The sequence below is a fragment of the Planococcus citri genome, chromosome 5 (genome assembly GCF_950023065.1).
Source record: "Planococcus citri chromosome 5, ihPlaCitr1.1, whole genome shotgun sequence".
NCBI classification, from domain to species: domain Eukaryota; kingdom Metazoa; phylum Arthropoda; class Insecta; order Hemiptera; family Pseudococcidae; genus Planococcus; species Planococcus citri.
In genome coordinates, this window is record NC_088681.1 from 70889951 (window position 1) to 70911204 (window position 21254).

The window sequence follows — 21254 nt, forward strand, 5'->3', positions numbered from 1 at the left end:
ACAATTTGCGCCATCGGTCATCCCTTCGGAAGATCTTTCCACAGGAAAAATTTCAAAAAAATCGCCGAACCCCCTACCACTTCTTAGTCCAATTGACGTGGAATGACCTCTCCAAACTAATACAAAATTCCTCGAACTGAATTTCATCATTTCCGAGAAATCTGGAGCCTCCGGCGTTATTTTCGATTCCACCAAAGTGTTTGGAAATTAATTTGGGCAGCTGACGAGAATAAGTGATATATCGATTCTTAGCTGCCCAAATAAAGGTCTACACCTTTTGGAAAAATTTTCGGATTCGGGGTTGGGGGGGGCTTTTTGGATTTTTTTCCCTCGTGAATATTCTCTTTGAAAAAATCACCCTTGAGATTTGCCTGGCTAGAAATCGGGTCAAATGCGTGTAAAGTCGTTGAATAAGTTGAGAATAAGCCACAACTCGAGTTTTCGCTGCCCAATTGAAGTAATTTTCACGTTTCGTTGAGAAATTTCAAAATTCCGAAGAAATCAAAAATCCCACTTGGAGGCTCTAGAATGGCTCGGAATGGTGAAAATCGGTTCGAGAGAGTTGACACCATAGCATCGAGATTGATTTTTACCATTTTTACTGATCAAATAATTGAATAAATAAATATACCATCAATAGATGAGTTTTTTTGTTCGATTTTGAATTTTTTAAAATTTTCCAGAAATCAAAAATATAATTCGAGCAGTTGAAATTTTCAAACCTTGCTTTTTCCAAAATTCGTCATCCCGTTTGGTTGTTCAAATTGGAGACAGGCACCTAGAAACGTTTCCTTGCGAAAAGTGGAAGGGATTGGACAATTATCAATGTTTTTTTTCGATCGTTAAGGTCAACGTTTCCATAGTTTTTACCATAGTATTTTTTAGTACAATATAGTTATTCAAATGATTGGAAATTTGCTAGAAACAACATTATAGGGATGCTATTTTCGCTGTGTATTTTGTATGTGCGGATATTTATGGCAATATTACGTACTGTTTATTAACGATGGTTAATTATAGGTTTAACTTTTTGTCTTACAAGCCACGACTAAAGGTTCGCTAAAATTATAGTAATTTCGTGTAACGTTTGTAATTGAAATTTTTTTAAACGGATCAATGCGAGAACTATGACGTCAAAGTGTATTGTTGAAAATACGAAAAAAAAAAAAAAAAAATGAAAGAAGGAAAAGGAAAAAAGGAAAAAGCGATAAATAATTTGGCACGATAGTGAAGAAACGACGACGATGGTGAAAAGGTGAAGAGAGGAATGAGCGAAACGCCAAGTACGAGTAAAATGTGTCGTAGTGCATTATTTGTGAGTCGAGGTATTCGCCATTCGGCGTATGGCGCTTAAAAATTGAAGCTTGGGCGACTACGCCACGATTGGCATTGTAATACATTGTTGTTCGTGGTGCTTATAAGTACGAGTAGAAGAGAAACGACGATGGGACGTAGACGGTGGAGTAATTTAGCGGCTGCATCAACACGTTGTTTCGTGCTCATCTGTAATTAGGATCGGTTGCCTGTTGCTGAAATTGTAGCAGGTGACACGATATGGAGCTTTGGCCGTCGAAATCGTACATTCTTACTCGTACGTATCTTTGCCTACCTATCTGTATAGCCAAAATATCTAAGGTCGTAACGATGCCAGCTGGAAAAGGCTGTCTCAACCGATTTCATTCGTCAAAAATATTGTCGAAGAAAAGCGATGAAAATTCATCTGTCGTTTAAAGCTACTCGCTAGGTACGAGTACGTTATCGCGAAAAAACTCGAAAGTGAAGATTTTTGTTTTTTCGAGAGATTCTACTCGTAGATTGCAAACTGACGTAAAATTAGAATGTAAATTGCTCGTAGTCGTACACAATACGCATGTTGAACGTAATTGAATGCGGATTGTGATAAAAAAGACGCCTACGACTCGAAAACATGACACGTTAGCTATTAAAAAGTTGCCAAAGCGATAGATTTGTATGTGTATAAGGTGCATTGTCGCGTCGGCGCGCCAACTTGGACTATTTTGCAAAATAGTTGGAAAAACTACGACCAAAGTTTATGCGGAAGTTATATAGCGGTTTTTCTTTTCTTTTCATTTTTTTTTTTTTTTATTTTTTCTATTTTTTTACATAGGAATACATCGAGTTTTAAAACGTTTTTTCATCTCTTTGCGCGGCGCGGCGCGTACATACGTCACCGAGTTAGCATCAAATTTCGCCTCGGCGAAAACTTTTTTACAGCTTTCGAAGAACGAAGCTGGAAATATTTTAAAAGACCTGCTGGTCGACTCTCTTCGACTCCGACTACGCAGTTCGAATTGATGAGTCGATGGCGACGAGACGCGAGAGACGCGCAGCCGTTTGCAAATCTTCCAGTTTGTAAGAATTTTTTCTTCTCAAATGTCAAAACGAAAAACTATGTAGAAAGTTTTTTTCTTTACTCTTTACAGGGTTTTCTTTTTTTCCCCGTTTAGTATATGTATTACCTTTGTATTGTAAATATCTTCCTGACTTCCTACGTAGGTACCGTTTTTTTTTCTTACACGTAGGTATATTTAAATAAACCTGTTGGTAGAAAGGGCGAAATGGAGCTTATATATTTCCCGAGAGCTTCTCAAGGTGACTGTTACTTGACCCTTGATGAGACCGGAATCGCTCTTCAATGACGTAAAATCACAAAATAGCGCATATTTTTATCTACCCAACACTGTTTTTTTTTTTAGTTTTTTTTTGGACGGGTGATCTTTTGAATTGATGACTTTTATCACGAATAAATACAAAATCGATTGAGCAGTCATCATCAAAAGATCGCCTGAAAAAAACTGAACCAACATTTTTTTGAAAACTGTGTCCCTAGTTCTTCAACTTCAAGAGTTTTTACCGGTGGTGGCAGTTGACATGGAAATCACCTCGCCCGTTGTGCAAAAAATTTACAAAAAAACATTTTTCAACTTTTCTAGCGAACTTTTTCTTACCAGTTTTCCAGTTTTGTAGAAATCTATCCGCCTGCCCTCAAATTTTGCAACTTTTTTCTTCTCTGATCTCATAAACCTTCCACGCTCTCTCGAAAAATCAATCACCATATTTTTTTCTTGGATTGAAAATTTTTGTAGGTAGTGTAACGTTTAATTTTAGCTCGATTTATTGACTTGTGATCAAATTTTACCAGCACCCTAATAGTCCGACATATGACCATAGGAGTAATTGCCCCCCCCCCGCCGATCCTCCGGGACAACTTTTTTCTTAAAGGGGACATCCTAAGGAACATTTTAAAGCAAACTTGCCCAAAAAAACGTTGGCCTTACTTACAAATGGCGGTTACAAAGGTAGGTCGAAAGATCATGCAAAAATTTACCACCTGTCAAAATTTCAAGTGCTAAAACGCGTTTTTCGATTTTTGGTGAATTTTTGAAAATCCAATTTAGGCCAAAAATGAGGAAAAAATCAAAATTTTACCAAATTGACCAAGAAAGCTGAAATTTGGGATATACCCTGTTTTCGACATGCCAAATCGATTGGAAACGGTTACAACCCGTTTTGAGCAGTTCTGGGGCCTCCAGTAGGTTTTGGAAACTCGAAATTCTCACAAAATTCCATCAAATTGGAGTTGTAAAGCTGAAATTTATTCTGTAAACTAATTTCAATACGCTACGAAGTACTGCAGGTGAATTTTAAGTCGTTTTGGAGCCTCCAGTGACTTTTTGAAAATTATTGAAGCCTCCAGCGGATTTTTCAAACCTTAAATTTTCACAAAATTTCATCAAATGGAGATGGAAAGCTGAAATTTACTCTACACTCCAATTTTAACACCCTCTGAGGACGACTTCAGGTGGGTTCAAGTCATTTTAGAGCCTACAGCGACTTTTTTGAAAATTACTGGAGCCTCCAGTAGATTTTTGAAACTTGAAGTTCCCGCAACATTGATTTATCAAATGGAGTTGGCAAGCTGAAATTTACTTCGCAGACTACATGATGGTTTCAAATGGTTTTGAAGTTTCCAGCTACCTTTAGGAAATTTCAATTTTCTAAAAAAACGCCATACAGCCTTTTAAAAAGTCGCTGGAGGCTCCAAAACGACTTGAAAATTGAAATCCACCAGTAGTTAACTTCGTAGCATATTAAAATTAGTTTGCAGAACGAATTTCGACTCTCCATCTCAGTTTGATGAAATTTTGGGGAACTTTCATGTTTCAAAAATCTACTGGAGGCTCCTGTAATTTTCAAAAAGTCGCTGGAGGCTCCAAAACGACTTAAAATTCACCTGCAGTACTTCGTAGCGTATTGAAATTAGTTTGCAGAATAAATTTCAGCTTTACAACTCCAATTTGATGGAATTTTGTGGGAATTTCGAGTTTCAAAAAACTGCTGGAGGCTCCAGAACTGCTCAAAACGAGTTAAAACTCTTTCCAATCGATTTGGCATGTCGAAAACAGGGTATATCCCAAATTTCAGCTTTCTTGGTCAATTTGGTAAAATTTTGATTTTGTCTTCATTTTTGGCCGAAATTGGATTTTCAAAAATTCACCAAAAATCGAAAAACGCGTTTTAGCACTTGAAATTTTGACCGGTGGTGAATTTTTGCATGATCTTTCGATCTACCTTTGTAAGGTTTGAAAAATTTCGTGCAAGTCCTATGTTGAAACGCAAAATCTGCGATTTCGGCTGACCTGCCAGTCAAAATGGCCGCCATTTTGTAAGTAAGGCAATCTTTTTTTGGACAAGTTTGCTTTGAAATGTTCCTTAGGATGTCCCCTTTAAGAAAAAAGTTGTCCCGGAGAATCGGCGCGGGGGGGGGGGGGGGGGGGTGCAATTACTCCTATGGTCATATTCCGGACTATAATTCTTGATTTAAGATTCGAACTCAAATTTTTAAAAATGTCAAAATCGTCCTTTTTTTCAACAAATTACTGAAAACTTATCATAATATGTACCTCTAGAATTTGACCCCTCGAATCGATTGCAATAATTCTCGGAACGATCCAAAGCGTACTACAGCACAAGTTGACTTCACTTCTGCAATTCAAAATTATTCGCAATAGGTATTGCCCCCAAAAACAACAGGGTGATTCCATCCATTGAACGTTCTTTTTTTGGTTCCTGCAAAATCATGTCAAAATTTTGAGTTTTTTCGACTTGTAAAAAAATATGTAGATACATTTTTCAACTCTTGCCCTAGTCGATGGAACAGGTCGAAATTATGGCAGGGTTAAATTTTCAGCTTCCGAAATTGATGATTTACCTTATCCTGGAGTGATTTGAAATTGCTAGAGAAAAGTCAAATTTTGCTGGAAACTCTAGATCTAGATAGATTCGAAATTTGTTGCAATCGATTCCAGGAGTTGACTTTAAGAAGCGGAAGAAGTTTCGAATAAGTCTCTACAAAAATTGAAAATTTTGGATTTATTTAAAAATTGAGGTTTTCCAACTTGTAAAAAAATACACTTTTCAACTCGTCACCTCGAATTTACGATTCATCTATTTTATGTGATTCGGCTTCCGAAATTAATTACAAAGCTTTCTGGAGTGATTCGAAGTCCTTGGAAAGAAGTCGATTTTCGCTCTAGACTCTAGATTGGCTGGAAAATGATGTCAATCAATCGAAGCTTCAGTACGTATAAACCGAGTTACAGATTTTCATCTCTGTATTTATTCTTTTTGTAGAAAATTATTATACCTACCAGTAGGAAATTTCAGCTCGTAATTTCCAAAAATTCTCCAAAAATCGAAAAATCAACTTTGGCAGCTAAGAATTGGGCTCTAAAGTCTTGGTGACGCGACATGCTTTTTCATAAGCTCGATCGGAGAGAACGAGTTGTATAGGTTCGCTTGTAACGTGGATCATTTCTACCATGGTTGGTTTAATTTCGATTGAAGGAGGAGATTAATTCGAATTCGATCGGATCATTTACAAATTAGGTATTCAAATTCCTTCGTTCGATTGCGCTTAAATCAAACACTGTGGCTCCTTCGAGGCACCCTCAACTAACTACGAGAATAAGATTTACAACGCGTAGATACTTATTCGAAGAATACTATAAGTACACGAATTTACGATGTGCGAGTTCTGACCAGGGCGTGGCTATCTTTGAAAATCGTTTCATGATTTATTTATACAGTTTATAATATAAACGAGGCGAAAACTTTTCCAAAGTACAAAACTTAATAGGCACTACGCAGTACGCACATTGGTCGAGTGCACTTTTCGTTTTGCGTACCTACTCGTAATATTCGCGATACGCTATTAATTACCTAACCCTGCGGGCCAAGTTTACCAATTTAATTAGGTAATACGTTGTAAAAATACTCTCGCACAAAAGCATCGCGTCAGTTTCGATGAATTTCACTTTGCGAGTACGACGAACTGTCCGCTCGCGTCGCATGTCATGTAAATTTTTACAAAGGGTAGGTCTATAGTATTCACTTGTACCTGCTCTAGACTGCACAGTAGTTGGGTAATACCTTCGCTATACCTTTATTATCGCAACTATTTCACATAGCTATACAATAACACGACTAAACTTACTCATACCTCATCACCTACTTGTAGGTCATATAACTATTCGGCTGGGATGGCGTCGTCGTTTTTTTTTTTGTTTTTTTTGTCTTCTATTTTAACGCTTCTAGCACTATTTTCGGATATAAAAAATCTAAAAATACCCAAATGTATCGTCGTCTTTATTTTTTTTCTACCTTTTTTTTTTGCCTTCTAAAATAACGCCACGCTGATACATCGAACAGCTACCTATTTAATTCATTCGAAGCAAACGAACCGCAGCACGTTGCACGCGATTCGTCAATAAATACCTCCAAATGGTTACACGTAGGTACCTCGAAAAAAAGAAAATAATATTTATATATACGTCGCGTAAGCGTATTTACACAACGACCGATTAAAAATAACCTATCCTCGTTCAACTTTCGAGCTTTGATTTCGAGAGGGGAAAAACTTGAGAAAATCTGTCGTCGCTCGCGCTTGAGATTTTCATCGGCAAATTTCATTTCTCAAGTTCAAAACTGATAATTGCAGCTGAGGAACGTAGGTACAAACTTCAAGAACAGAACAGATATTCGTGGAAGGGGGGGGGGTGAAATTAGCGAAAATCACAATCGAATATGATCATCAAAGTTACCGACCTGGACCACACGAGTGATACCAACTATTTTTTTTCTAAAGGAGGAAGTAAATTTAGGAGCCAGAGGGCGAAAAAGTAAAAATACCTACCAAAAAAAGAAAAAAAGAAAACGTTACGATACGATAACTGTAACTAAGCAATAAATAGATACCGCACAGACTACGTAAAGTTCACTCTAAAAGACTTCTCCACTTTTCCTCTCTTCGCTGGAAAAAAACACAACCAAACACGACGTCTTCATCCTTTAAGCTTAGTTACATTTTATCTGAAAATTTTCAGTTTTTATAACGACATTCTCGTTTCTTTTTTTTTTCAATTTTTTTTTTTGTAAGGCAACCAAAAAACTAATAATAAATTCCAAAATCTTAAAAACCAACGAAGCTGTAAAATTAACCATAAAATACGCTCGACAACGGAAACACCAATTTTTTTTCTTTTACTCATTTAACTTTGCTCATTTTACCTCGTAAAAAATGTAAAAATTTCTAACGTATAAGTATTATAGAAGAGCAAAAAATGTCTCCGAAACGTTTATTAAGTACTTTCACTTTCCTCATTTTAAAACTCGTACTTCGTTTCAAATAATATAATATCCGCTCCCTGCCCCTGCCCAGTGCCCATCCATGTTCGCGTAAAGAGGTCGTTTTTATAACTTTTTTTCTCTCTTCTTCTTCTTGCCAAGCAAATTTCCCATTACTCTCAATTGGTTAACGATAAAAAGCGGCCTTGGAGATATCCGAAAAAAGGGTTGGCGATGTTATAAAAGCCGTCTGATTATCCGAAAAACACATAAAATATTACAACGTCGTATTCAATGAACCGCGAAATGTTTCTCGAATTCGATAAATTTCTCACAAATCTTACGTTTATTTACCGGATATTTTAGCTAAACATCGTATATGTATACTCTTGTATAAGCTATACGTATTTGCCGAATTAACCTGTTGGAAAGCTGCGATTGCTGAATGAATTCAGCATACCTACCGAATCGAGTTGCATTATTGTTGCTTCTTTTGCCATATTTTTCGTATTATAAGCGCGAAGGTAGCTTAAAAAACCAGAATGCCAATAAAAGGCTTTATATCGAAGGACTCGGATTCGTTTTCTATAATGTATGTTTATGTCTACGTGAAAAAAAAACGAGAGTGCTTCGTAACACGGGGGGGGGGGAGAGGCGTTGAGCTATTTTTTGGTAAAATTGAGATAATACAAAATAAGTACAATGGTACATACCTATTTGAAAAAAAAAATTATCAAAGCTGCTAAAATTAATTCATATTTTTTCTGTATTACGCTGAGGATTTCAAACATGGTGTAAAAAATTATGGAGTCCTAAAAGAGATGGATTTTGAGGGAAAACGACTCAATTACACTCATGTTGATCTTTTGAAAACTGGAAAAAAATCTTTGATCAATTTCCAATAAGTGTTTCGAATAATAATTGACGCTTCGTGTTTCACTGAAGTTACGTCAAGTCTGAATTTTGAAAACTTGAAAAAATCACCAATGAAATGCTAAAATGATGTCAAACTCGTAAGGGACTGATTTCGTGATATGTTGTCAGATTTTTGAAAGCTCGAAATAATCCTGTCGAGTTCCTGAAATTATGTCGGACATTTTGTTAGACTTTTGAAGTGTGGATTTCCTTCGACAAAAAAAGAAAAGTTTCCAATTCTGTTGCGAGATCTGAAAATAGACACGAGTTGAATCGTGTATTTTTACCGAAGGTACGCTTTTCGCCTTTTGTGATTGTATGATAATCGGAGGTGTCTGAAATTCTGAATGGTTCGATTATTGGAAATTATAGCTGGAGTATTTTCTAAAAGTGGGAAGCCTTATCGAGTGTTCGATGATGAAAACGTACTCGTACAGCTATCGATAAGTCGTGTATCGCTATTGTATCATGTATGGGTACTGGGTAGGGTAGTTCCTACTCAAAGAGGTACGCGTATTTAGATTTCAAAGAGTGCTGCAGATGGTAATTCTATCGCATATGAATTACTGTCAGTGAAAAACCTGTAGTAGGTACTTTTCCTTGCTATTCGAGTGGTATAGGAATAGATTCGTTCATTTTTATTAAAATCATTACTTTTAGTGGCTCTTCTGTACCTTCCTACTATAATCGTACATGCTATTGAGTATTCTTAACGCGCGAATACGAGTATAATGTGAAAAAAAATAAAAAAGCGCATCATGTGGAGCAACACGTAGGTACGACTATTTTGTACTTCTGATTCCTTTTTATAAAACGCTAATCTGTTGCTCATCTTTTTACGTATTGAAGCACCTTTTCTTTTCTTTTTTTTTTTCTTCTTTTCTTATACGTATTTTCTACTTTTTCACGTTACAGATAGCGAAAAAAAAAGAGGGGCCGAAAAGACGATAATGGCGTGAAAAAAGAAACGTGAAAATCTGCACCGTGCAGCGCCGATGAAAAAAGCGAACGCGATTTTTGAAAAACGAGGACGCGAAAGAAACCAGCAGAGAGTTGTTTCATCGAGAGCTGAAAATTAAAAGGTAAGCGGTTTTTAAACTGACACGATTTTCATATTGTTTACAAACCAAATGAAGCGTTGAAAAATAAACTCTCGGACGTGTTTTTGCCTCGAATTTCTACGAAATTCACTCGTAAAAAAACATTCTGGCAGCGCTTAAAAAAAAATCTTTCGTAAAAAAACACGAGCGTTAAAATCGATGACGCGAAAACAATTAATTCGAACTTGTTAAATTTTAATCTCTCATTGTTCATTATTTCGATGGAAACACGACAATGGTATAGTCTGATCGTTTGTAGAATTAAGCTATTTGATTTTTTTCAACGCTCGAATTGGTAGGTAGATTGGTATGTTTTATTTGTATACGAAACTTGGCGATTTTAAGCTTCGAAATTTACATGTTTTTCGAAAACGGTGGCTTATGTAGTTTGAGGTTACGCATCGGGTGATTTTTATTCGAGCCAAGGTTCGATTGTCTGTATCATTGTTTTTATGCACTGATGAAAAAAATAAAATAAAACTGTGTGTAAAAAATTATTTCGCAAATTTGAAAGCGATCGGGAATTTTTTTCGAGTTTAATGATGAAACATTCAGAAAAGTTGAAATTTTTTTTGGATTAGATTTTACGGAGGAAAAAAGAACGATTGACTTTGGTTTTTGCTTAGACATAGGAAAAAAACATCAGAAAGGGCTGCACCCTCACATTTCCATACCTATAGCGCTGTGCTAGATCGAAAGTGAAAACGACGAAAGTTAGTCTTAAAAAACTTGGATTTTGATTTTTTTTAAATGTGAAAAATAATGTTTCAGTTCGGAAAACAAAGTTTTTAGTCAAAAGTTTCACTATTTGGTACCTACTTGGTACCTCGAAGTCATATTTCGCTATTCCAACCTCACAATATTATTAATTAGGGGCTTACATTAGGCAGCGCTGAAAAAAACAAACGAACAAAAAACCGAAGTGCCTGCCCATCTAGCTTTAAAAAATTCACTGTTTTACTTGAGAATAATTTTACTACTGAAATGCAGTATTTCACTGTACAATGAATTTTACTCTAAGCTTTGAAAATTTTCTTTTCGAGTTTACGATAGGTATATACTTTGTATAAACTCTTTCTTGTTATTTCACATCTTTCTCTTACGAAAATAATCGTAGAACTGCATGTTTTAACCCTTCAACATCCCCGAGTAGATTTCAAAAAATTTTCATGCGAGAAGTTTTTGACTGAAAAATACAAAACATAATGTTGCGATGTTTGGAAAAATTTCAAGTCATCACTCGCTTGGGAAATTAAAGGTATTCTCAGTTCTGTACTGAAGCCAAATTTAAAGATATACAGACGGAAACCAAAGGATGGTTGATCGAAATTTGCTGTAATCTTTGAAATTTATTACCTGTTTTTTTTATTCCATCTCCTCAATTTTGTTCGACACTTCGAAGGGAAAATTTAGGGAAAATTTTAAAGCAGCATTAAGGTTACATTACTTTTTTTTTGACAACTCGAGTGCTCAAAACAAGAAATTTTCATATCACGACAAAAGGAGTCAGGTGTTGCGGAAGTTTGAGATTTGATTTTTGAGTTTTGAGATTCAGAAAAAATTTGATCGGAGAACTGAAATTTTTGGCACTAGGTAAACTATTCAACATCCGATTGCTTGAAAAAAATCTTGGAATGTTTGAAGACTTTGGAAAAACGAAAAATTCGAATGCAATATTTTGCTTCGCCCATCCCCCTCCCCCTCTTGAAAAATCCTAAGTGTAACTTAAAAAATGTCTTGCTAAAAGTTCTGCTGAAATTCTGCTTTTTTATTTTGAAATTTTGTTGGACACCTTTATAAAAATTAAATTAAGGAACTGACATTTTTGGCAGTACCCAAGTACACAAAATTTAATGTTTTTGAACTTGAATAATTTTCATTTTTGATCAAATTAAAATTTGTGTTGTGAGCAAAAAAGCTCTGGTAAAATTTTTATTTTAGAACTCGAAGGGGAAAATAAAATGTAGCGTAAAATTATAAAAGTGATGAGAAATCTTCATCCCGAATTGAACAGTTTTCTGTTCGAAAATCTTGATGCTGTGAATAGGTACTAGGTAGTGGTGCAAAAGAAACTGGTTCCAATTTCGGACCATTAATGCGAGTGAAAGGTTTGAATTTTCATATAAACTGGTTTTAAAATATCGCATTTTTCATTTCAAATTCATCTAATGAACATACGAAGCTCTCGTTTATGACATTTTTTTTCAAAATTATCTCGCAGATTTCACGACATTGACGTTGGAAACATGCGAAAGTACACTATACGAGTAACGTATAATTTACGTTTCATTGGGAATTCACTCGCTCTCGTGGTTGGTTTAGTGTGGAAAATACGAATTTTTATGATTGAACGCTTTTTGTTTGGTTGGTAAAAATGAAATTTTCAAATGCTCGCGCTTGTGAAAATGAATTTCATCGTGTTTACCTACTTATTTAAATTTCTTCGCATTTTTGGCTGACGATTGCGTTTTAAAAATGTGAAATACGCGTATGGCGGAGCTGCTGCCATATTCATGCTTGAGTTTGGTTGATATTATAAGTAGGTACATACATATATATGTGTACCTAAGTCGTACCTTCCATACTTGCACTATTTTTGTAGGGGTTAAACGAGTATTTAATGACTTTGTTAGTGAAATCTACAGGTAAATAAGCCAATAATGGTAGGTACGTGTAGGAACAAGATGAAATTTTCGTTGACATTTAATTTATTGTTCTTTTAACCTTAACGAAACGAAACGACTCGACGAAACAGTTGTCTAATTTAAGAGCATCTAAACCGAAGTATCGACAAGCACATAGTTCGATAAACCAACGGCTGACTGTTTTTATTACCTGGGTATCTGTTTCTGTATCTATACCTTTTTTCTTTCGTCTTCCCTCTTTTACACTCTATGGTTTTTTTCTGCTTTCGAATGCATTCTTTTTTAATGCCTAATTTGGGTGTAGTGTCCTTAAGTATAAAGTCGCAGAACTTGGGTCAATGCTGATGATGATGATACCTAATACGTAATAATACCAACGAAGAACTACTATGTACGTACGAGTAGAGGTATACTCGTATAGCGAGCTTGATTTATTATTATCGACTTTTAAATATTACCCATTTGTAAATTGCCAACCGAATAGAGTTTGTAGTCGCGAATTTTGACAGCTGAAATAAATAACGTCGTGCCGGATGTACGAGTAATATTATCATGTGACATGTCGTGTATGCGGTGTAAGGTAGGTTATGAAGAATTGCGATATTTTTGTGGATCCCTTTACCTACGGGGACTAAAAAAATATATATGTGAGAAATCGAGAAGTACGGTAGTGAAAAGAGAAAGAAAATCGCAGGATTGAAAACTCTCAAAGTATATGAAATAGTCGTCTCGTTTGATGTTCAACTTGTAAATTTATGCAATAAGAAATTTTACTAAAGGTATTGATAGATGAATTGACGTGGCGTGGGAAGAATTTTATACTTTGCGATCGAGCAAACCTCATTACCAGTTCCATAAATTTTCTGACCGATTCTAATCCTTAGGACCCATCATCGAATTATAGTATGATTGTGTACAAAAAAAAAAAATGTCCAAAGGTCTCCTCGAGGTTTTTTTCTCTTAGAGAAATGTCACTTGGAAAGTCATAGATCACATTTACTGGCTTCAAAATCATTCCAAACGAAAGTAAAGAGAATTTCGCATCTGTTGAACGATCCATTTTTAAGAAATACGTCAAATTTATAAACACAATTTTGTTCTTGAAAATTTGTAATTTTTTGCTCAAAAACGGCCATTTTTAAATTACGAAGTCGCTGCTGGCAACGTACTAAAGATCGAAGTATAAAACTTCAACTCGGCCATCTAACACACCAAGTTCAGAAGAATCTTAACGAATTTCGCTATACATCATACCAGAACTACTGTGCTAACCTAGAACCAGGTAGTAAAGATGTTTGGAATGCAACCAAACGAATTCTGAATCCGCAAACACCTGCAACCTCTCAAATTGTCTATAACAACCACACAGCCACCTCCGACATGCGATAAATGCAAACTATTTGCTGACTATTTTGAAAACTGCTTTAAACCTCATACTCAAGACATCAACCATGTGAACCAATCAGCAACATATCAGCATTTACAGTTTACGTTACAAATTCACCAAAGTCTCCGAACTCGTGTTTTGAATTAAAAACTAAAAAATCACCTGGCCTGGATAACATAAATAATCAACTTCTCAAGAACATGCCAATCTGTTGTCCTAGAATAATCCGGGTTATCTTCAACGCTTGCCTAAAACAAGGATATTTCCCTCAAGAATGGAAAAAAGCAATCATCGTTTTAATCCCAAAGAAAAGTCCTGAACCAACTTCTCCTGCTAGCTATAGACCAATATCAGCCTACTGACTTCACTTTCCAAATTACTAGAACGTATCATCTTGAAGCGCTTAACTGATCATACCAACAGACACAAAATATTGCTACAGTTTCAGTGTGGCTTTCAAAAACATACAGCAACAACACATCAACTCCATCATCTTAGCGAAATTATCCACCAAGGTTTTGAAAATGAACAGTACACCGCCACAGCGTTTCTCGACATTAAACAAGCTTACGACTCTATATGGCATTTCGGTCTCCTACAAAAATTGCAGAATACTCAAGTACCTCGTTACTTATTTTGATATTATCAAATTGTTCCTATCAGACTGTTACTTCCAGATTTGCATCAACGATTCACTTTCGGACCCTAAACCTATCTTCAGAGGTGTACCTTAAGGAGCTGTTTTAAGCCCTACGCTTACGAAAATTTAAAAGTCACCACTGAAATAGTAAAGAGCAAAACTTCACCAAAGTGACCTAGAAAGCTGAGATTTGATATATACCCTATCTTTAATCAGCCGAATTGATTGTAAATGGTTTCGAATCTTTTCGAGTTGTTTTGGAGATAGAAGGTGGAAAACAGAAATTTACCATGTGCTGTAATTTCAACATCGCGACTGGGAAGTGGTTTTGAGCTGTTCTGAAGCCACCAGCGACATTTTTAAAATTTTGGAAATTCCAAATTTTGGTGCCATAAAAATTCTACAAATTGCAGTTCATTTTGACAGATTTTATGACATTCTTTGGAAAACTGAACCAAAACAGCTTAAAACCATCTTCAGTCGACTCGGCAGTCGGCACGTTGAAATTAGAGTATCGAGTTAATTTTTAGCTTTACAACTTTCCGAGATAAAATTTAGCGAAAATTTTGCTGGAGGCTGCAGAGCTGCTCAAAATGGATAGAAACCGATTCCAATCGATTTGAAGGATTGAAAATAGAGTACATATCAAATTTCAGCACTCTACGTCAATTTGGTGAAATTTTGATTTTTCCTCCCATTTTTTGGCCCAAATTTGATTTTTAAAAATTCGCTAAAAATCAAAAAATGCGCTTTGTGCCATGAAATTTTAACTAATGATGTACTTTCACACGCTCTTTCGATTCAGTTTTGTTCAGAAATTATTATCTGAAAGTGCCACCAGCAGAGCCGTTGAGAAGGGGGCAAGGGGACGGTTTGCATGGATCCGCGTTTTCCGAGGGTGGGGGGGGGGGTTGCAAAAGAAGGGCCTGTGGTGAAACGAAAACCAGTTTTTTTAGTTCTCAAAACACAAATTTTTAAAATTTTTTGATCTCGCTTCGCTGGGGCTTGTTTTCTTTTCTTTTTCAAAATTCTTTCCAAAAAAATAGCATTCATCTATTCAAGTTTTGAAGCACTTCTCGCGTAAAAAGTATCGTTTTTATGCCTCTAGAAATACAAATTTTCAAGAGCTGTCGCCCTCAATTGGGCCTGTTCTCTTTTCTTTTTCGTAAATTACCATCCTAAAAATAAATCTTTCAAATTCTGAAATTTGAAAGGCCAAAAATAAACTTCTTGCAGAAAGTACAAATTTTCAAAGGTTGTCCTCTTTTTTTTCAAAATCAACTTTCAAAATAAAAACGTCGTTTGTAGGTTTCTCGAAATTAAATTTTTTTAAAAATTTGCCCTTGCTCCGCTCGGATCAAATTATTTTTTGTTTTGAAAATATGAAAAAAATCAGATTTTTGTCCCCAAAAACTAAAACAGAAAATGAAAATTTCATGTCATAGTTATATTTTCTCCGGGCCCACATTGGCTCTTAACTGGCCTGGCCACCAGGTGGCCCACCAGAACCATTCGGTCTATTTACCATAATTTTTATGCAATTTAGCGCACGTTGATTGCTATCTTTAAAAACGAATGATACCAATTTGAACATTTCATCTGTCTTAACAACATTCTTGAGAAAATGATGAAATTTTTCAGCTTAAAATTTAACGTGCTTAAAAAATTTTCAAATTGCAACTTTTTTCGATTACTGCGGTTAAATGTTAAACCTTGCTTTATACATAAATTATCACACTATCCAAAACCACAATTTGGCGGTCAATTTTCCCACTTAAATATGGGCAAATTTGGGGGTAATAACTTCACAATGAACTGCCTTATGCACTCGATGGCATGCTTAAAAGTATAGGTATACTCGTGAAATGCAAAAGAAACGCGTTACTTACCAATTTGGGGAACTTCGAAGGGTCGCTTCCCTCTGTAAGGGTAGTAATTGAAATTTTTAGATAATTTTGGATTTTCTTCGATGACGTTTTCGCCCACATCTTGTACTTCGTTTTGCGAAAACAAATCGTCGTAATTGGCGAAAGGTTCGTCGTCGGGCGAGTAATGATTCCGTTTATCTCGCGACGCTGCCTTTGACGACGACGACGACGACGACGACGAAGAAGACGACAACGATGATGAGGAAGCTGCTGATGACGACGATAAAGACGAGGACGGCAAGCCGTGATGAGCGACGACGTGATTTTTAAGCAGAAAATTCCTAGCCACCGGTTTCAGTGCGTTGAAGAAATTGTGTTTTTTATCGAAAGACCAAGTTTTTTGCTCGAGATCGGTATATTTGGTAGACTGTTGGAGGGCGCGAGTCGGTGATTGTCTGTAAGCTGATGATTTCTGGCCATGGCCATCGGCCGGATTGCCGCCATCGCCGCCGCCGCCACCGCCGCCGCCGTTATCACTGTAACCCATCGGATGCTTTAATCTCGGTGGCCTGGTCGCGCTCGAAATCAGATACGAGCCGTCACTCAAAATCGCCGCCGACAACGGTATAAACGCTCCGAAAATTAATAACAAATTCCCGAATGCCCCGGGCGTCATTTTGACAAATTCACGCGATTTTGAATTTTGTTGGAAATTTTATTTTCCTTTTTTTTTTTTTTTTTTTTTTTTTTATCAATATTTTCGTACTAAGCTCTGCATAACCGCGGCAAAAAATTACGAGTAAAAATGGTGGTCGTCGCGAAAACCGTCGTCGAGAGAGAAGAGAAAATTCGTCGTAAAACCGGATCAAATGTAGGATTACTAAACTTCAGAAGCTTTACGAAGCGTATCTTACTCTAAAAGCCGTCACTTTGGGTGTTCATGTTTCGGTGGTAATTCCATACAACCCACTGTGTCGATTGGCACCCACGCAACTTTATACCATTGTACTACATATAAAGAATACCAATTCGGCGCATGCACATTATACTTCGCAATGCTGTAACGTCGACCGACCAAAAAAATCTTCCCGCACGAATTATCGCCGCCAGTTCTATTCTGCCCTTTTACTTGTATTCCTCTCTAGTCTCTACGAGTATGTTTGCAACTTATTCTAAATTTTGTTTTTGTTTTTCTCATTTTATTTTCATTTTTTTTCACCCCTTTCTGTCTTCTTTCTTTCTTTCGTTTCGATATCGTACACGGGCTAGACGATGTTTACGTATGGTTGACGCTCGTCGTCGACTATGCCATGCCATGCCATCATGTACGTATAGGCTTTCTCAAGTCCCAATACACGCGTATATATAAATCTTTGGGAAAAAAATTTTCAACTTGCATTTCCACGAGCTGATGATTTATCGTCGCATCGCTCGACAGACTTGTAAAAACCGAAAGACGACGAGAGTGTGTAACTCGATTAAATCACTTTATCATTTATTGTATGTTTTCTGTGTGTGGGGGGGAGGGGGAGGGTTGGATGAAAAAAAAAGACGAAGGCGTATGACGAGGATAATTTTTACTGCAGATTGTAAATTTTGTCGGTTGAACGAAATTTTTTTTCTAATCTCAACAGACTGCGTACGAAGGAGGACAAAACATATGAGCGAGATGCTGCAGGACGTATGACGTGAAAAATGAATTCGACTTTTTCGACCATCGTGTGATTGTTTTTCTCGTTGGTTGTTGCGGTTTTTTTTTTTTGGTGCCTCCTGTTCTGCGAAATAATATTCGTGTTTGGGCGTTTTTATCATTTTCGTGTCCACTAAACTACATACGTATATGTATTTTGCTGGCTAAACGAAAATGAAAATACCGAGAAGTAGACCGGTATGCCGGTTCCAGACTATGCGCGAATCACCACGAAAAAAACATGATTCGCGAATATATCGCGAACTGCGAATAGTGTGTAGATCACATTTCGCACCTGTTCGTGGTGATTCGCAATCATCACGAATCAGTTTTTTCACGTTTCGCGTTTCGCGCCCGATCTCTCGACCGGGCGGTTTTTAGACGAATCGTCAAAGGGATTCGCGATTCGTTGACGAATTTTCAAGTTCGTTCTTGTCAAATGTACATATATCGACGAAATACGAATAGTGTGTAGAGTGCAAATTCGAGGTGTTTCGTATTTCATCATTTTTATCGCGAATCCTTCACGAATCTCAAAATGCGAACCACGAAACGCGAACCGCGCATAGTCTGGAACCGGCATTATGGTGGAAAATTAACGAGGTTTTTCGCCTGCTTTTTCGTTATGTCATCTGTTATATGAATCACGTCTTGATTCTGTTAGATAGCACACTTAGGCACCTCCTCTGTTGTTACAGCTCAGCTCGACTCGACTCGACTCTTTTCCCGCACTATGTCTATATAGCGTTTATCTGTATCGCTACATTTGCGCGCAATACGTGGATATTTTGCGACAAAAAGAAACGGGATTTGGATTATATTTTTCACGAAAATTAAACCTATTTTTTCCTTCTTTTTTGGTACTGTATTATTTTTTTTCTAAATTTTTACACGCTTGTATAATAATAATGCGGAAGGAAATTTTTCGAAAAGTAACCACCTTAACCCTGTAGTGGGCCATGACTCGTATTTTGGGTTTGGAAAATAAAAGAAAAAAAATATTCGTCAAATTACTGGCGTCTTTTTGCCTTCTCAACGTTGTTTTAAAATGATTCCGTTGCTAACAGTGTTGCTCGTTTTGCAAACGTTAAAATACCTCGATTGAAATCAGCGGGTTAGGAGTAATGAAAAAATAACGCGATAAGGAGTAACCTGAGGATGGTCCAGCATCAGCGTGATTGGCGGAGTTTCTGAGGTATCTTTAAGATGAGAAGGAGGGCGAGGAGTCGTGTATTTTTCGCGTTCTTTTTGGAAGAAATATTCGCGTCGAAAGGTGACTTTAAAACGAGCGTTGTTTCTTTTGATTTTTTGGCGCCGATTTTGGCGGGCTTTTGAGTATGGAATTCGCGAAGTGTAATTACTCGATTGTCTGAAATGATTTGGTGATTTTTTTTCACAAATACTAGAATTTGATGGGGGTTTCGATTTTTGGTCAAATTCAGATTAATTCCGTAAGGTTTTTAATTTTCGGACAAAATTCAGATTTTTCATTTTCATGTCGCCATCATTGACCCTCCAATTCCACTCTCCCACGTGAGGCTAGCTTTAGACTGCTTCAACTTGAAGGCAATCTGTTTACAGATTTTTTTAAGGTACCTGGTTGAAAGCAGTTTTCAAAATATTCGCCAAAAATTCCTAAAGTTCAAAGTTGAGTGTTTTTTTGAAAGCTCGATTTTGAAAAGCTCGCCAAATTTTGTAGCTGTAACCGAAAAATTTGAAAAAAATCTGCGAAGCGTGTATTTCTATGATTCATAGCTACCTAAGTATGAACTTTTCGTGATGAAATTCGCAAAACCATGAGAGGTACTTGGAGAGCGAATGATTGCGATTTTCGTTCAAAAGAAATTGTGAAGGAAATCGGAGAATCTAAACCGAAAACTGAGCTTGTTTCACATGTAATCGTCGTGCTATAAAATTGTATATTGAAAAAATTCAAGCATTTTGTAAAAATTTCACAAATGAAGAAAATTGAAAAAAAATGTAAATTTTAAAAATAAATATATCTGCCTATTTGATTTTTGTTCCCCCTCGAAATTCATGTGCAGAGAATAACTGAAAAATTTGTACTCTCGCCAGGCGAGAAATAATGGAAAAACGCATCCAGATAGCTTAAATTTTCAATAAATGAAAAATTCTGTTCGTATACAAGTTGGAAATTATATTTTGTATTCTTTCCTTAATTCGTTTTCTTTTACGAGTACAGTAAACACTTCTACTTTACTTTTGATTCGGTAGTGTTCTTTTAACAGGAAATGGCACGAAAAAATTCTTCTTACCTTTTCCCATGAGAAATAACAGGATGGCCAAAATTTCGTTATAGCTTATTATGAAATAGCATCCTTCTTATTTCTCACGAGAGCAAAACTGGAAATTTTTCGGAGTCCTTTGAAAATAACATTGTCAAGAAATTAATGTAAAAAATGTTTAAATGTTTCGATTTTAAAAAGAATTTGTCGGTTGTTTTATAGTTTTGGGCAACTTCTTATTGGAGAGTTCCGATTTTTTAAATTTTGATGAAATACTTTTAGCAAATTAACTACATACATACTTAATACTTTAATATTACAGTGATTTTACAAAATTTTTATCGAGTTAGGGAATAGGAGTTCATTCATATCAACTCAAACCAAAAGGAGGTCGGGTACACGGATTTTCCTCCGATCTGGAGACTGATTTAATGGTGGGTGAAATTTGTTTATGGGATTTGAAAGAGAATAAAGGAGTTGTCAGTGTAGATAGGTAGCCAATAGGTAGAGCCTAGAGGTACCTAGTAGGGGAGAAGGAGGATGTTCTGGACAGGGTGATGTTCTGAACGAAATCTAGTTTGACCACTTTGACTGTGCCTAAAAATTATTTTTTCATAAAAGTACGTGGCATTGTGATACTACATGCGTTTGCACTGACAAACATTCCCCTGGCAGTTCTTATCAAAAAAATATGTGACTTTGTCTAAAACGTGTGTGATTTTTTCGCCGACAACTTTTTTTAGTTTTCAATATTTTGAAAAGAAGAAACGACCGGAGAAAAAACTGCAGGCAATTATGAAAGTAGTGAACCTTACTTTATAACGTGAATTGGTGATATTCATCCTAGAACGCTTTCAACTCATAATATTTCCGATTGATTCCAAAATGAGGGGGTGTGATGTTCTGGACACTTTGCTTATATTACATGTATGGAATACCTGCATTGTCTCAGAAACTGAAGAAATGCATGAAAGATTGGAAAACTGGCCTAGAAAGAAAGAAAGCTTGGTTTTGCGTGGATATGTGTCATTTTCGAAATGTGTCATTTTTTTTTTTTTTGCATGATGTTTGCCTCGGATTTTCAAAAAATAACCAAGAGGTTGTAGAATGCCCTAA

The 21254-nt window shown here is 36.3% G+C and overlaps 2 protein-coding genes across 2 annotated transcripts in view; one reads left to right on the plus strand and one right to left on the minus strand.

Annotated features, from left to right (window-relative positions):
• The window catches only part of jeb (jelly belly), a 131816-nt gene extending 114595 nt beyond the window's left edge, over positions 1 to 17221 (minus strand). The window contains exon 1 of the mRNA XM_065369830.1: positions 16224 to 17221. Within this exon, the coding sequence (XP_065225902.1) occupies positions 16224 to 16878 (655 nt within the window). The 5' untranslated portion in view covers positions 16879 to 17221. The remainder of the gene's footprint in view (positions 1 to 16223) is intronic.
• Positions 9625 to 21254, plus strand: part of S6kII (Ribosomal protein S6 kinase II) — a 277023-nt gene continuing 265393 nt past the window's right edge. Inside the window, exon 1 of the mRNA XM_065369809.1 lies at positions 9625 to 9644. The gene's annotated coding sequence lies outside the window, so the exon portion shown is untranslated. The remainder of the gene's footprint in view (positions 9645 to 21254) is intronic.